The sequence below is a fragment of the Nyctereutes procyonoides genome, unplaced genomic scaffold, assembly GCF_905146905.1.
Source record: "Nyctereutes procyonoides isolate TBG_1078 unplaced genomic scaffold, NYPRO_anot_genome, whole genome shotgun sequence".
Taxonomy (NCBI): domain Eukaryota; kingdom Metazoa; phylum Chordata; class Mammalia; order Carnivora; family Canidae; genus Nyctereutes; species Nyctereutes procyonoides.
This window is the reverse complement of record NW_026575035.1, coordinates 16,256,612-16,273,626: the sequence shown is the minus strand read 5'-3', so window position 1 is coordinate 16,273,626 and position 17,015 is coordinate 16,256,612. Positions and strand designations below refer to the sequence as shown.

General features: G+C 38.7%; 1 protein-coding gene across 1 annotated transcript in view; it reads left to right on the top strand.

Annotated features, from left to right (window-relative positions):
• NKAIN3 (sodium/potassium transporting ATPase interacting 3) overlaps nt 1-17,015 on the top strand; it is a 278,453-nt gene that overhangs the window by 231,284 nt on the left and 30,154 nt on the right. Inside the window, exon 5 of the mRNA XM_055318196.1 lies at nt 10,814-10,874. Coding sequence (XP_055174171.1) covers nt 10,814-10,874 — 61 coding nt within the window. The remainder of the gene's footprint in view (nt 1-10,813; nt 10,875-17,015) is intronic.

The following is a 17,015-nucleotide window of genomic DNA, read 5'->3' as shown; positions in this document are numbered from 1 at the left end:
CTCAAAATGTGGCTACAAATTGTCCCATAGGTCTCTTGTTCTAATGAGATGTAAACATACATCATGATATGTAATGGGATATAATCTGTCTTGAAGTATCTGATTATTACTGTAAAAAGAGAGATATAATATATGCCCATCCAGATATTCCCTAGAATTCTCTAAAATGAATGAGATCATTCTCTCAGCTCACCTCCTACCATGTAGAAAAGTAGAAAGCTGTCAAACTTGGTAGGGAACATATGCTTTTTGTACTGACTCTGAAGGAGATAGCCTTGGGGGACCTTGAATGCCATATTTTTAAAACTCATTGAACACCATTCTTTCCCACTGAGTTTACATGGCACCAGAGATTCTTCTCACACAGTTGCTACCTTTCAGGACAGAGTAGGGAGACCCAGCTCTAATTACCGCTGAACCAAACCTAATGCCTTCCTTCTGGGTTGTCCATACAGCAGAATGGTTTCAGCCAGATAACTGATGAAGCAGAACTAAAACAGAAAATCAATAGACATAATGTCAACTATTCTGATCCTTAAACACCTGAGATAGAAGCAGAAGTGGCATTTCACTTCACTCACAACTACATAAATAGTATAATCTATTTTTTAAGGATTTTTGTGAGTACAATAGGTCCTCAGAGATTGTTTAATTAAAGTATAAATTAGATCTTTAAAGCATCTAGAAACTTCACTGGCTCCTGAAGTAAAATATTTTAAACCAAAAAAAAAAAAAAAGTTGAAAAAATAGTTTTTAAACTACTTTCTTTCGATCTGGCCCTCCTTACCCAGCCCAAATATCTTTTATGAGTAACACTCCAACTCCCAAATTCCTTCTGGAGTCGCTTTCTGGAACTTGTTTAGGTGGGAATATTCTCCACTTTAGTGGAGGTTGGTAATTATACCTGAGATGTCTAGCCTGAAAGGCCAACTTGGAACAATGAAGGTTGCTCAGAGCAGGCTCTGGCACTAGGGAAATGCAGCTGCTCCTAATGCAACCCACAACCAGTTTGCACTGCCCTGCACTGGTAGTTTGTGGCTCTTTCTGAGATATTTAGATTATAACATCTTGGGGGTGGTTTATGTAATATGTAACCCAGAGCTCTCCCCATCTTCCAGAAATCACACAACTGGTTTTCATCAATGATAGAGAACCAAGATTGTTCCCAGGTGTTTCTTTATGTTTTTCTTCTTTGACTCAGGCAACTGTCCCACTTTTCCAAAATATTAATGCCACAAATTATGCAGAAAATTGAATACCATTACTCCACCATCTCAAAATGGAGTCAATTATTAAAAACATTATTTAATGACTAGAAATAATAAAAATGGTAGAACCTTTGGAAGTCAACATAGACTAAGGGTACGTAAGAGCGAATTAACCTTGCTTCCTTTATTGGTCATGATTTATAGGCTGTGTTTAGATTCAAGTATATAATGCACCTGAATTTCAACAAAGCATTTAGTAATCAACTAAAATAACATAACAGGGCAGCCCCGGGTGGCTCAGCAGTTTAGCGCCGTCTTCAACCCAGGGCCTGATCCTGGAGACCCTGGATCGAGTCCCATGTCAGGCTCCCTGTGTGGAGCCTGCTTCTGTCTCTGCTTCTCTCTCTCTCTCTCTCTCTCTCTCTCTCTCTCTCTGTGTGTGTGTGTGTGTGTGTCTCTCATGAATAAATAAATAAAATCTTTAAAAAATAAAATAACAATGAATTTGCCTGGTCCCATACATGCACTACTGTTTGAAAGAAAATATCACCGCTATATAGTTCTGAGAGCATTCCAAAACTAAATTACAAAAGGAACTCTCAGTTTGAGCAATAGGAAAATGAGTGTCATTAGTGAAAAACTCCTCTATTTATTTTTGATATATGCTTTTAAAAGTTGAAACCATCATTTAAAAAGTACACAGTGTGTGATGAGTAATGTGTTAAGTAGATAGGTGGGTAGTGCTTTAGTCTATGTAAGGATTACTATGACAAATAATACTTTCTTCTTGGGAATTATGCTTATATAAGAGTTTGTAACTGTTTTGCTAAATAAATGCATTTTTGAGCCATAGAAGAACTACATACAGAACCGCAGGAAGGAGAGGGGTTAATATCATGGGCTAAAGAGCCAGAGTGTCAATTCCTACCTAGGTGAGTTAGGGACAAGTTAATTTATCTCTATGCCTCAATTTTCTCATCTATAGGATGGAGTTAATAAAGAACTTAGCTCCTAAAGATGTAAAGACTTAATGAATTAATGAACACATAGAGCCCAAAAGAGTGTCCAGCTAATCCCTGTACTAAGCAATGGCTATTAATTATCTTAGTAATCTTCACATGTGATAACAATAAAGTAATCTGATCACTAGTCTCATTTTACACATGAGGAAACTGAAGCTCAAAGAGGTTAAATACTTTGCCCAGGGTCACTCAGGTAGTAATGCCAAAGCCAAAATTTGAACTGAGATCTCTCCAACCAGAAGATGTACTCTTGACACCATAACCATCAGCTGTAAGGTAAGCATTGGCTCCCAGGAGCAAGGCTGAACCCCATACTAAGGCCTGGATGCATGAGAGCAACGCTACCAGCAAGAGTGGCCTCATTGATTCACCAAGTATTAGATGGAACTCTTTGAATCCCTGCTAAGAGCGTCATTAGTCCCAGGACCAAAGTGACATTCCAGCAGTCAGGAGAGAAAAGATGCAAAGGCTCAGAACCAAGGAGTATGCAGGAACACCATGGCAAAGTGGCCGTCCTTAGCATTCATTTCACAGGGACAATCAGTAGAGGTCAGGTGGTCCATGATATGGGATACTCCCCCACTCTTGACCCCAAGTGGAGGGTTAGTGAGCTGCTGCAGCAGTGATGAAGTATGGGCAGGTCTGAGGCTATGCATCTAGCTACAAAAAGACTCTCTGTGCTTTAGTAAGCCAGAAAGAAGATTCAAAATGAGTCCTAAGAATAAGAGGTTTGAGTTGTCAGAGGGTGAAGTCAGTATCTCAAGATGAGAAAAGGGATAGAAGGTCAAACAAGCAAGTCTGAGACCATTCTGGGTGGACATAGGCGAAAGGGAGGGCTCTTGTCCACACCTAGCTTTTACTCATCTCCTGCGCCAGACTCCATTTAAATGGTCAGGTGTGAAAGAGGCAGAGCTCTATGTGCCCTGGCTTATTTACAAGTCCATGTAGCCACAGACATGTATGCTCCCCAAGACCTTACCCATCACATTATGATACTATTGCAAAAACATTTCTGTCACCAAACTACATTTATGATAATTTTTACATATTTAAAGATTCTGATTGACTTTACATTTAGAGTTGTAAATTAGCTAAAAGCCAGATGAAATTTTCCTTAATAGAAAAATCTTTCTGCAAATTGCCTCGTAATCCTCGGGTACTATAACCGTACCTAGCTACTCACATGATAGATACCACTGAAGAATTACTGAATTTGGCAGTGGACACTTGGAAAAGTCCTAGATAAAACAGATCTACTTGAATAGGTACATTTGTTTGTTTGTTTGTTTGTTTGTTTGTTTGTTTTACAATGCTCTTATTCCTCAACAACTTGCCACCAGAAATGTACTATCTGACAACAACACTCTTTGCAAATCAGACTAACATTTGTGTCCTCTATGATATTGCTGAGCTGGCTTGTGCAAAGCGTCTGCCTCACAAAAGCATGTCATTAAAAGGCTTATCTTCCTTGGTGGAAGCCAGCAACCCATTTGTTTTCCATTTTGACTGTCTACACAAGTGCTTCCCATACACGTAAGGGCAATAAATCCCCAAAGCCCGAATAAATGCGATGCTGTTGCTGTTGTGCATTTTTATGGTCATCGTGGAGAAAACAACTTATTTCCATATTCATTGATTCATTTAGAGCCCAGCGTACCAGTGGGACTCTTAGGAGATTGAACCAAATGTCTTCAAATAATTTCAGGCTTCAATTGGCATAGGACACTTCCATAAACAGACATAACTCTAATTCTGGACTCCTGAAGGAAAAGTATGAGCAGCTTGACTGAAAACAAATAGGTTAGGACTCACTAGGATTCACACTCTTCCCAGAGTGATCCATATAAATAAAAAAGCAGTCCCTCCTATGATTTCTTCCCCCTGAGGTCCCAAGATCCTACACTTCTGTTCTGCTGGGCACGCAAGAGAAAACAGATGGGCGTGGGTGACAGTTCCACGAAAAAGCACTCCCGGGAGTCATAGAAAAAGAAATGTGTCCACACAGCACTGTGAGATGAAACTGTCCACCAGCTGCCTGGTCTTCAGTCTTGAGGTTTTTTTGATCACTCCCTAGGAAGGAAGGATACACCTGCTCTCCAGTCCAAAATTGAGGGTGACCCATAGCACAGAGTTGAATCTCCACCCCCGCCAGAAGACAAAGTCAGAAGATTCTCAGATCAGTAACCAACCATGTGTTATGTAGCCGGACATTCTGTTGTCTATCACTCTAACATGAAACCAGGACATGCTGAATTCAGGCTTCCTGTGAGAGTTGAAGCATTACCATCCTTCATGAAAACCACTGTATCACTTCAGTCAAGTGGCTAAAAAATTCCTATTCCATCATGTTATTTCTCCTTTCCCCAGTGAAGGCAGCAGTATGTATTCAGGTACACATTAGCTACTTTCAATATACTTTAAGTGTTTGGTTTCATGTAAACCCAACCAATAGTTAACTCATAAGTGAAAAGAGCTTAATACACCTTTTCTTTCTACATGTTCATGTTCCATCCATTTGTCTAAGATGGTACAATCATTGGCTTGTTCTCATGTTGTTTGCATGAGCCGGACATTATCACAGCAAAGCAGAAAAATCCATGGAACTTATCAAATCAAGGTAACAGGTGCTGATGCACACTGTTTTTACTTTGGATAAGTGACAGGGTGACCCCTGTGGGAATTTCATCTGCTTCATTCCAGCCACCTTGGCTTCTTCCCACACTTTGCTTCGATATACGTGCATCTCATCATTTACTTGTTCAAACACATTTAATAAGTACCTTCTTTGTATGAGGCAAAATACTAAATTTCAGAAATGTGAAGTTAAATTGAGAAAAAGTCCTCGCCTTGAAAGAGCCTGGCAGTAGAGTTAGTCATGCAAATAGAGAGATCAAATGGGCCTTCATAAAAGAACATGGGACTGTGCCAAAGTAGTGGAAGGTGTAGCTCTTCCTTCCGGAAGGAACCAGGACAGGACTCTGAGGATATGGACTTTGCATCAGCTCTCTCAGAGGGGTCCTGCCTTCAAGGACCTACTGGGAAGATAACAAATGAATACATAGCTCTGACACAAAGCAATACTGAGAACTGCCATTAGAGTTATAAGAACAAAGTAGTGAGACGATTCAGACTAGAGGTGTATCCACTGGAGAGATCAAAGAAAGTGACATTTACAACAGAGCTCAAAGGATGAGAGGGTCTGTGCTAGCAGAGATGTGAGAACAGGTTAGGGGGTCATGGGCAAGCAAAGAATGGGGTGTGCTCAGGGAGTTGGAGCACAGCTCATGGCCAAGAATAGTGGGGGACAAGCCTTGAAAGCCAAGTTGAGGCAGGATTATAGAGGGCATGGAAGCAGATAAAAGTGACGTGTGCTTGGACAGGCAAATAATCTTTGTTCTGCATTACCCCAATTTATGAATCATGATTTAAGGAAAAACTTAATCCCCTTGAAATACAAACATGCTGTATTACTGTCCACCTTTTTTTTTTAATTTTTTTTTATTTATTTATGATAGTCACAGAGAGAGAGAGAGAGAGGCAGAGACACAGGCAGAGGGGGAAGCAGGCTCCATGCACCGGGAGCCCGATGTGGGATTCGATCCTGGGTCTCCAGGATCGCGCCCTGGGCCAAAGGCAGGCGCCAAACCGCTGTGCCACCCAGGGATCCCTTACTGTCCACCTTTAAAAAACAAAACGAAAAACTAGGGACGCCTGGGAGGTTCAGCGGTTGAGCGTCTGCTTTTGGCTCAGGGCATGATCCCAGGGTCCAGGATCAAGTCCCACATCGGGCTCCCCCATAGGGAGCCTGCTTCTCCCTCTGCCTATGTCTCTGCCTCTCTCTCTCTGTGTGTGTCTCTCATGAATAAATAAATAAAATCCTTAAGTATATATATATATTTAAAAAAAACTAAAACTAAAAAAACAAAAAAACACCTCATTGACCTCACATCTTTTTCCAGCTACTGTTCCTTTCTCTATTCTCCTTTTCCAAAACTCCTTGAAAGAATTGTTGACATGCTGTTTTCTCTTGAACCCACTCTGGTCACATTTTTGCCCCATCCTCCATCAAAACAACTCCCATCGAGGTCACCCATCTGTTCCAAACTATCCAATCCAATGGTCAAGTCTCAGTGCTCATTGTCCTTGACCTACCAGAGACCTTTGGCACAGTTGATTGCCCTTGGTTTCTTTTGAGGGTGGTGGGCAGAGGCCAAGAGAGAGAGATTCTTAAGCGGGTTCCTTAAGAACTGGGTGTGACACAGGATACAGTGCTGAATCTCATGACCCTGAGATAGTGACCTGAGCTGAAATCAAGAGTTTGAGGCTTAACTGACTGAGCCACTCAGACACCACACCCTTGCTTTCTTATGTCACTGTACCTTTCTGGTCAGGCCTTTTCAGTCTCTTTCTGGTTTCTAGACTTTTCTCCAAACCCTAAACGTCATAATGTCCCAGAACTTCATTCTTTAACCCCCCTCTCTAACTCTACTCATTTCCTTAGTGTCCTAATCCAGTCATAATAGCTTTAAATACCACCTATAAACTGATAACCTCCAAATTTATAATCACTTTTACCTGGGCAATTTCTCAGGATTGTTCAGCAAACAACCTTTAGGAAGGAGGTAACCACTCCTCCATCCCACCCCAGCAGAATAGGTTGCTTCCCTTGCTGTAAAAGTAGCTCAATGTTCCTCTCCTGTAACAGAACCCATTATGTCTGCAGGGGTCCATCGTGACCCAAGAGGAATGCAGCAGAGATATGAAGCTCATGCTGACTGCTGAGCTATGAGTGATAAAGCCCTTTGCCTCTGACCCAGAATCCATGAAACAGAAAGAGGCTAACTTGTTAGCTTATACAGTGAAATCCCAAACCCTGCACAGTTCTTGATATTAGGTAGCTATGCTTTCTTTTATAAGCAACTTAACACCTTAACATAAATAAATTACATAAGAAGCTTTCTGCTTGCAAACATTTAACTTGATGACTTTTTTCATAAGGGTAAAGCTCTCTACACAGAAAAAATTGTGTCACCTTCTGCCTGCCTCCCATAGATGGCTTTGGCCAAGACCTTTATAGAATCATTTTGGATCTGAGGAAAAATTGACTAACAAAAAACATTTTAGAGCCTGGTTCTATATAGAGAAACTTCTGTCATTCGTTAAGGAATCTCTTAAACTTTAGTGTTTAAATGTTGGTGTGAATGCTGGAAAATTTAGGAAAGTAGTTGGGGAGTTATTTTTGATCAAGGATCCTTTTAGCTTCCCTCAAATCCACGGATTCTTTCTCTGTAAGGCAGGACTTGTACAAGCTTTTCTGAACTCCTTAGATAAGCTTTTCTCACCTATCTGTTGAACCTGAAAGTGATCCCTTAAGATGCTCATGCTTTTAGAGGTGACTCATTTTTCTGATTCATTCTTACTAAGATCCACAACTAGCAGGACACACAGCCAGTGGCTGTTGTCCTAATTTCTACATGGGTGAAACCAAATCCTGCCAATCCTTATACAAGGCCTGCAGGCCAAAACAAATCAATCGCATATACAAATCCTACTTGCAAAAATTAATCAACCTCTTACACAAGAAGTGGTGTTAGAATCTAGTCTTATGTCATTTGCATTAATTTACTATACCAAAAAAATGGAATGGAATTTATGCAGTCAGAATTTACAGTACATATGAGAAAATCATTTAAAAGTTGTAACTATAGAGATGGATGGCTTTAATGGATTAGCAGTGTGTTTAAATTTACTGACTCCAAAATAAATAAATAAATTTACTGACTCCTTCAAAACTTTATTAAAAGCAGACATAATCAGGACTATCCTGGTATTATTTACTTTGTGTGTCTTTGCTGTTGGCAAGAATGCACATTATTCCATTTCTTGGAGATAAGCAGAAAGCCACAGGGACTATTTCAACTCATATTCTGGGAAACGAAGAACTACAAAACATTCAGCCATCAACAAATTGGTGATTAACATGATGTCTAGACAGGTTCTCATGAGAATAACATTATTAATTAAGCAGCAGTTTCGTTAATCACGATAGCAAAGGAAATTTTTGGAATAAATATTTTATTAGGGTGCCCTTCAATAAAGCAAAAGTAAAAGTATATATGTTAATTAATTCATTTGTTATAATATTGAGATTAAGGCTGGCAATTTCTATTTGAGGGCCTAGAGAATGAGCTAATATTTCTAGTATGGCATGTCTTTATCTTACTGTTTCTAGCTAATGGTACTGTATATTTCAATTACCTAGCCAAAATTCCTTTCTTGTCATCTATCAAGATATTATTAAGCCCCATTAGTGAATAATTGAATTTGACAGATTTTCTGTTGCTATACATTTATCTGTTCTTTTAAAACTAGGTGTCTCCCATTTCATCAGTAACAAAAATTTCACTGACAGAGGAAAGATAGTGGGCTGTAACTATAATTAAAACCCTGATCTTATTTTCCATCAGTCAAAAGACTCATTTGGAAAAGAAGGAAATATATTGGCCAGTTCTCTTCAGTACATGGACAATAAATCTTTCCAGAAAACACAGTTAACACAATATTTTTAGCATAAACCAAAGCCCTGAAACTACAGGAAAGAAATATAAGATAATAGGACTTAAGTTAAAAAAAAAAATCTGAAAAAAGTATTCAGATGAACTCGCTCTGTCTTATCTTTATAAACAAATATCTGTGAGACCTTCCAGGTTAGTGAACACTTGGGGATTTGGGGAGAGTGGTGCACTCAAGAGGGCATGGAACCTTTGCGCTTTTCACCCACATCTTGCCCTATGGATGGATCTCTTCCATCTGGTTCTTCCCGAGTTATATCCTTTTGTAATAAACCAGGAATGTAGTGGAAGGCCAAAAGTTATATAAGGACATGAAGAATACCCTTAGTGCAAAGTGATGCCTGAAAGCTCAAAGGGAATGGTGGAAATCCTATAGGTTATCCACAGCAGTGAGTGAGACCTTCATAAGAAACTGATGACCATTGTAGGGAATAATGATGTCCTTTGGGAAGACAATGAAGAGAAATAACTGATCAGGCTTTGAGGACCATGGAAAACTATATAGGCCCATTCAGTGAGATGAAGGCAAGAAATCACCAAGTGGGTTGGAAACTCATGAGCCGTGACAGTGCCCAGCACTACCTGGAGGTGATGCAGAAGGCTCAGAAGAAAGATGAGGCCAGTACAGCTGAGGCTGAGGAAGAGTTCAGCAACACCACACTGTGTTTAAAGGTCTGAACCAGGAACCACTAAAAGAGCTGCCTATTCTTTATAATAGTCTTACTGGCTGTTATGTGACCATCTTCCAAAACATTTCCAAGTTGAGGGACATCTACAGGGACGTGAGCAAACTCAATCACAGTTCCTATGAGGTGCTGAGCAAACTAGTGAAGCAACATTCCAACAGTCTTGTACGTGAAGGGACCGTCAAGCAGCAACAGATGCTCTTCAGTTATCTTGGTTCAAATATCTATGGTTCTAGCCCTCTCAGCTCATAGTCCTTTTGCATTTTCATGAAAGAGTGAGAAGAAATCCATCTCAGCAAGTGAAGAAGAGCTAGCACCTGAACCTACCCAGTTTAACAAAACAGTCTGGAGGTGAACTCCAAGATCAGGTTCTTAATCTTCAGGGTAGTCATAAACACCAGATAGATTATTCTCTGCATTGGGAACTTCATCCTTAGACACTGGGACTATTAGAAAAGTTTCCTTGCCAAATGTTATTCTATAAGGGGTAGGACAGGATATATGATAGCAACAGAGAGAAAAGTAAGAAGACAGACTGTATCTACTTTTTATTTAGGTATCTACTTTTCATCCAAGTACTCTGAGTAATTTTAGACTAGACTAGATGCATTGACCATTTTGTCCTCCAGGAATTGTGGTGTCTCCAGCTCCATAATATAAAAATTGCCTTCTGAGTGTAATAAGCACAGAAAATCATATGAAAAGGTAGAAAGCCTACACTCTGGCACCTGCATTTATTTAATCACTGGTATCCAAAGTATAAAGCATCTCTTCAGTGTCATTATATGATTAATGACCTCAAAATTAATGTGTTTTCTTATGATATACTTAACAAAACAATTAAGTATTTAAGTAGAATTTATGTTCTCCGAGCATTTCAAATAATTAAGTTGATGATTGGTATTTAATTTACAATTAGCATATTTTGATTCCTTTTATGGCTATTAAATGTTAAAATAGTTATAATAATAATGAGTGCTGCTACAATTTGCTCTCTAAATAGTCTGAACTTAAAAATATGTGTTCTGAATAATCTGTGATAATTTTAAAGTGTAAAAACTGTAAATCCCAAATCAAAATCTAAGTCATATATCTAAAAAAAGTTTCCCATTCCTGTGTACTGTTTTAGAAAGCTATTGCAGCTAAGTAGAAATTGAAAAGCTCTTTAAAATCACAGCCATTATTTAAAAATAGAATTTTTTTCCTATTAAGATTCATAGACATTATTACTATGTATTCTTTATCTTTATTTATTGGATTGTATAGGCTCTTCAATTCTGGACATTTGGCATAGATTCTTAAAGTATTTTTTTTCTCCTTTGCAGTTGGTCGGTTTTGTGTATGCCTGTTATGTGATCAGTATTTTCATGGAAGAAGAGGACACCTGTAAGTACCATTATAGCTACCTATTAGTTTATTTTAGGTGAAATATAGCTTCCAAAGCTAATCATTACAGGGTTATGAAAGCTTTCATATTTGGAACTTAAAATGACTAAATGAAGCATGGCAAAGTTACAATCAAACATATGCAAACTGAACTGCACACAAGTAAGGTAGCACTAAGTATTGAAATTCTTAATCTAAGCTGTGTGTGAGAATGCCCAGAGATGTGGAAGTCTGTAGATTGGTATCATACCATGTCTTAGTAACTTTTTTTCAGAGATCTAAATATAATATTGAATAGAAAATTGGGGATTGTTTCATTGTAAGTATGCTACTGCAGAATTTTGAAGTCTGATTAGTAGCAATAATATCCACACAACCCATTACAGCAAGAATTATATGAATATATATTACATAAAATGCTCCACAAAAACTAAAAAAGATAACCTTTAAGGTGAGATTTAAAAAAAAAATTTTTTTTAAAGAAATGCTGTAAAATAACTAATGGGATGCTAAAAAGCTAAGTAGTCATGTTTCAGCAGAATACCACCAAAGAAATGAAAGACATATATGACCTGAAGTTCTGTGGGCAGAGATTTAGCAACATATGCTAAAAGCTGGCATTTATTGAGTGCCTGCTAATGAATAAGGCATTTCTTGGCACAACTGTCATGAGCTCATGTGATACCAAAGAAATTTTTAATTAATTTTTAAAAAATAAATCATTATTAGATAAAATTACACCCGCCTATCTCAAAGGTTCAGTTATATCATTGCAGTTACTGTCTGGGTTATAAAGTTTATCCTTTAAAAAAACAAAGATGAGTCTCAGCTAACCATGATAACTTTTTTCTATAACACAACTCCAAAGAGATCTGATGAATGCTTCCCACCTAATAGATGCAGTCACAGTATATGAACTGGAATCCAGTTGACAACGAGGATTTATTTAACCAACTGGAAGAAATATTAGACCCCGAGATTAAACTCTCAGGTAGTGAAAATGTGTGAACATACTGTATCCCATCTTTTAAACTGGCTTGGGGGTATTTTTTAAAACACTAGATGAACCAGAAAGTTTCTGACATTTCGAAAGTGCTCTTGTAATGACAACACTTCCCAGTGTGAAGTTAACTTCAGAAAATATGTTTTTGGGAGCTCCATTAGTAGTTCCCCAATCTGACAAAGTTAATGCACAGAAAATCAGCAGTGTGCTTCCAACTCACAGCTGAGACAGGCTGCACCTTCAAAAACAATCGGCTGAGCAGGAACAATTTTAACTGGAATTGAGACCTAAAGGAAATTATTAGAATAAATACTTCCCCAAAAAATGATACACTGCCTGATAAATCCCAGCTGAATCCCTTATAAGGTACATTTGAGTAGGTACCAAAAGCACCTGTTTCTTGTCTTCCTCCCTGAACTGGTTGGAAGCTCTCAAATGATGCTCCTGCTCCATCCTACCTTATTGTGTGAGAAAAGGCAAATTAATCAATAGTGTTGTATCTATTAGAATAAATATATAAAGGACTTTCCCTTGAGGCTTGTGATTTTAAGCAAAACTTGAAAATACAAAATGACATGCAAAAGAAACAGCTCGTCTAAATTGGGTAAATGATTTTGACCTTCTTTCAGCCTTCTTTTAAAATAATAATGTCAGTGGATATGGATTGTATTGCTACTGGCAGATATTGTAGTTCCATTGACTTTGGCGTCTTTAATTAGCTTAAGTTTCTCTATAGAAATCTCCGAATCAGCTATTTTCATGCCCATCAAACTGGCATTCAAGCAGCTGCTAGAAGCCTATTCTATTAATGGTTTAATTCGAGGGTTTGTTATTGAGGCCATATATTAAGTTATCGAGAGGCATCTGGATATAGTAGTTGTGTTACCATCAATTCAAACAAAACTTAGAGCCAGAAAAAAATCTTACGTGCTCAAAACAAAATAAATGTGCTCTAGGCGGACTTGACATGATGATCTACTGGAAGAAAGACAACAGGGAAAAGCAATCACAAACCTTTTAGTTTGATAGTTCTCAAGTGAGTGTAATTTTACATTTTTTATTGAAAGAAGTAGAAATCAAAAGTGCAGTTGTAATTAAATTGTCCCAGAGTCTTCAGAAGGCAAATGTGAGCAAAAAGAAATGTCTGGAAACCAATTGCAATGATCTCATAGACTAGTACAATTTGTGCCAACACTTAGCTTTTAGGTGCAATAATGAACTGCCCTTTGGATATGACATTACCAACCCGCAGTCAAAAAGATGTGTCTTTTGATTTGTTTTTCCAAAATTTAAACATACAGTAAGAAAGCCAACACTGGTAGCTTTCCAATTTGTCTAAGTATACTTCTAGAAAGCTTATTCTGAAAGGTAACTGCAAATATATAATGTAATGTCACAGTATTTTGGCAGACAATGTATCATTTATTATTTCAATTCCTATTCTAACTAATGAAAATCTCTGCATTATTCAGAATGCAAAGTTAAGCCTTGTTCTTGGACTGAAAGCTATCTGCCAGCCTTAAAAATTAATAACAGCTACCCGCTCTCTCCTCTGCACTGCCTAAGTGGTTCTGTGGGACTAACATTTCAGCTGATGGACATTTCTGAAGGGTAATAAATGCTTGAGGAAACATTTATTTCCAGCCACCCATCTCCTTAGTTACCTCTCGGCCTCTTCTGCTGACTGTATCTCTTATAAAGACTCTGATGGCAGGTCAATGACAATGAAATAAAAAGCTCAAAAAGGGAATAATGCTGTTTGATGGGATCAGAAGTTGCCATCATTCATTCGAATGAAGAAGCCTATTTATATGTCTTGTTTCCCTTTTATTTCGTTTTTTTAATATCTATCAATCTCTGTTAACACTTCTGTGAGACCAGGATATTTGGAATCCGTAATCGTAAAAACCTGTTGACATCTTGTTTGTGAATCATCTACTGCTGAAAATGAACTTGTAGGCTTGTTACTATCTTGTCACATGAAAAAGAATGTTTTTAATTCAGAGAAGTGTGTAGGCAAGGCAAAAGATGCTGAAAAGTAGTATTAACTTATATAAATATTACCAGGCTTCTTAAGAGGATCTGTTGCTAGCATGACTGCTTCTGATATTAATTTGCAAATTGCAACTGGGACATCTGTTTGGTCTCACAAAGGCCAGTCTGGGTTGCATATGTTGAATAGTTGGAGAAAAGTATATTGAAAACTAAGAGTTAGGTTTTGAAAAGGAAATGAATTCCCCCAGGTGTGAGTTCAATAATTTAGATTGAAAAGCTCAAAATAACTCTTGGTGCAACTGTTTGACCCTTGTTAGTATACTTTGGGGGAACTTTTCATTGGAAGGAAGTGTGACTCTTGGGAAAGCATTCCATACTCTACTGTCCTTGAGGCTTCCTGCAGGCTAGTGTTCATGTATTTGCCTCTCTGCCCATAAATGGCCTTTCAAGAGTAGAAGGTGATATTACCATAACAATGATGTGAATCGGAAATAAATAACCCTTCCAATCTTAAAAATAAAATAGTTATCAGCAAAATTAGTTTCTTCAGGAATAGCAGAGGAATTGCAATTTGGGACAGACTATGGGGAACCACAGGTAAGTCCAACGAGACAAAGGGAAAGTCAGCTATTATTAGGTTGTAGGAAGAAATTAGGGAGGGTTATTTTAAACAAAAATTCATTGGAGAAGAACAAGGAAGAGTACAAAGTTGCAGTCTTTCTCATTAGCTGTAGGCAGAGGTTAGTGCTGGGGCAGGAAGGGATCTTTTTTTTTCTTATAAGTGGAACATGAAATTTCCTGTGTGAAAAATGCCTTCTGCTGTCAAGATAATTCTTTTTTTTTATTTATTTATGATAGTCACACAGAGAGAGAGAGAGGCAGAGACACAGGCAGAGGGAGAAGCAGGCTCCATGCACCGGGAGCCTGATGTGGGATTCGATCCCGGGTCTCCAGGATTGCGCCCTGGGCCAAAGGCAGGCGCCAAACCGCTGCGCCACCCAGGGATCCCCTGTCAAGATAATTCTTATCTTCCTTCTTCTGCTGATTATGCAGCCTGGTACATATGTGAGAGCTCCTCCTTCAGGGCTTCCCTGTTCTATTTTAAAGATTTATTAATTTATTTATTTTGGGGGTGGGGGGCATGTCAGAAGGAGAGGGAGTCTCAAGCAGACGCCCTGGCTGAGTGCAGAGCCCGACACAGGGCTCAATCTCATTCCCCTGAGAAGAGGACCTGAGCCAAAACCAAGAGTCAGAGATTTAACCAACTGTACCACCCAGGCACCCCTCTTTAAAAAAAAAAAAAAAAAAAAAGATTTGTTTGTTTTAGAAAGGGAGAGAGGGAGGGGCAGAGAGAGACGGATAGACAGTCTCAAGTAGACTCCCTGCTGAGCACAGGGCCCAGGGCCACTTTAACTAAGGCTTCCTTTATTTATTTTCACAACCCCTATCTTCTCCTAAGAATTTACTGAAGAAGCTAATGGGAGGACAGTTGGTTAGTTTGGAATGTTAACTTCCCAGTATCCCTTCTTGGCTCTGTAATGTTTGCAGAAGCCTTAGAGAAGGAGAGTGACCCAAAGGTTGGGCAACAGGGGAAAGAGAGAAAGCAGCAGAGGATGGATGGATGATCCTCAGAATAGAAAACTATCCATTGTCTTGTGAGCCTTGCAATACATAGATATTTGAAGTAGAGGGGCAGGAGAATTTAGTGAGTCAAAGACAGAGATTCGAGTATGATCTTTTAGTCATAGCCAAAATTTCAAAGGAGTCAGAGCATCTGACCAATAAGGCATCAAGAATCAACTGGTTCTCGGGATGCCTGGGTGGCTCAGCAGTTTGAGCGTCTGCCTCTGGCTCAGGGCGTGATCCCGGGACCAAGATCGAGTCCTTGCGGAGCATGCTTCTCCCTCTATCTTTGCCTCTGTCTCTGTCTCTCTGTCTCTCTCTCTCTCTCTCTCTGTCTCATGACATAAATAAAATCTTAAAAAAAAAAAAAATCTACTGGTTCTCAGAGAGAATAAATTTCTTTTGGTAACTTCACGGTGAGTCCACATCTAACTAACCTCACTACAGTTTAGATTTAGAGCCTGAAGCATCTTCCCTAATCTGATGAGAAGACTTTGTCAAATAGTCACAGAATTACTAGCTAATCTTCCTACTAGAATAGATGATCTGTGAGTTCAGGATCTTTATTTTGCTCCCTGATTTAATCCTAGAGCCTAGAAAATGCCTTGCACATAACATCCCATAGAAATGATTGCTGAATTTAAATTGTTAAATTCTCTTTACCTAGCAACTCATTTTTAAAAATGGATTTCAAAACCCCAAGATTCTCAAATTTGATGAAATGATACTGTCTTATGTTTGGAATTGAGATGCCTGATGCATTTATAAATATCTATGTTTGGCAAATGGCAGTCGTCCTGCATCTCTTTAACAAAATTGGATGATTTTTAGTAATTTTGAAGGTCAAGATACAGGGAGATGGATTAAACCTCCACTATATCACATCAGAGCAAGAGCTTGAGTTTGTCAATTCCTGGAAAAGATATCCCAGAGGGAATGGGGACTTGGAAGATAGATGTACTCGCAGAATGAATTCAACCACAGAATCTGGCCAAGGGAACTGACTCCTATCAAAGAGCTGGCTGACCTCAGCCAGCACCACACCTAAGAAGGTCAGGCGGCATAGAATAGGATCCTAGCTATAGGGCTGTGGTTCAGAGACAGAATTCCAGTCCTTGGGTAGCTTATCAAGACAATGTCCATAATGGATGTGTAAATTAACCCAATGGTGAGAATCCTTTCTCAATGTATATGTATATAAAATCACTATGAATTAAATTTTAAATATATCACCATTTTATTAGTCAATTATCCCTCAGTAAAGCTGAAAAAAGAAAGACAGTATCCTCTCAAGAAGAATATCATAAACACCCAAATACCCAAACCAGTAAATCAAGTAGGAACTCTCCACAGGGGCAAGATAGAGAAGCCCTTTTTACTAGAACCAGCCCCAAAGTCAGCACTAAACTCACCATGACATTGCCTATTTCACTAAACCAGGACTTATAATTGAGTCTAACTGGGGACTGTTCATAGCTGTCTTTTCTGATCTCCTCATCTCCAGCCACATCTGTTTTCCT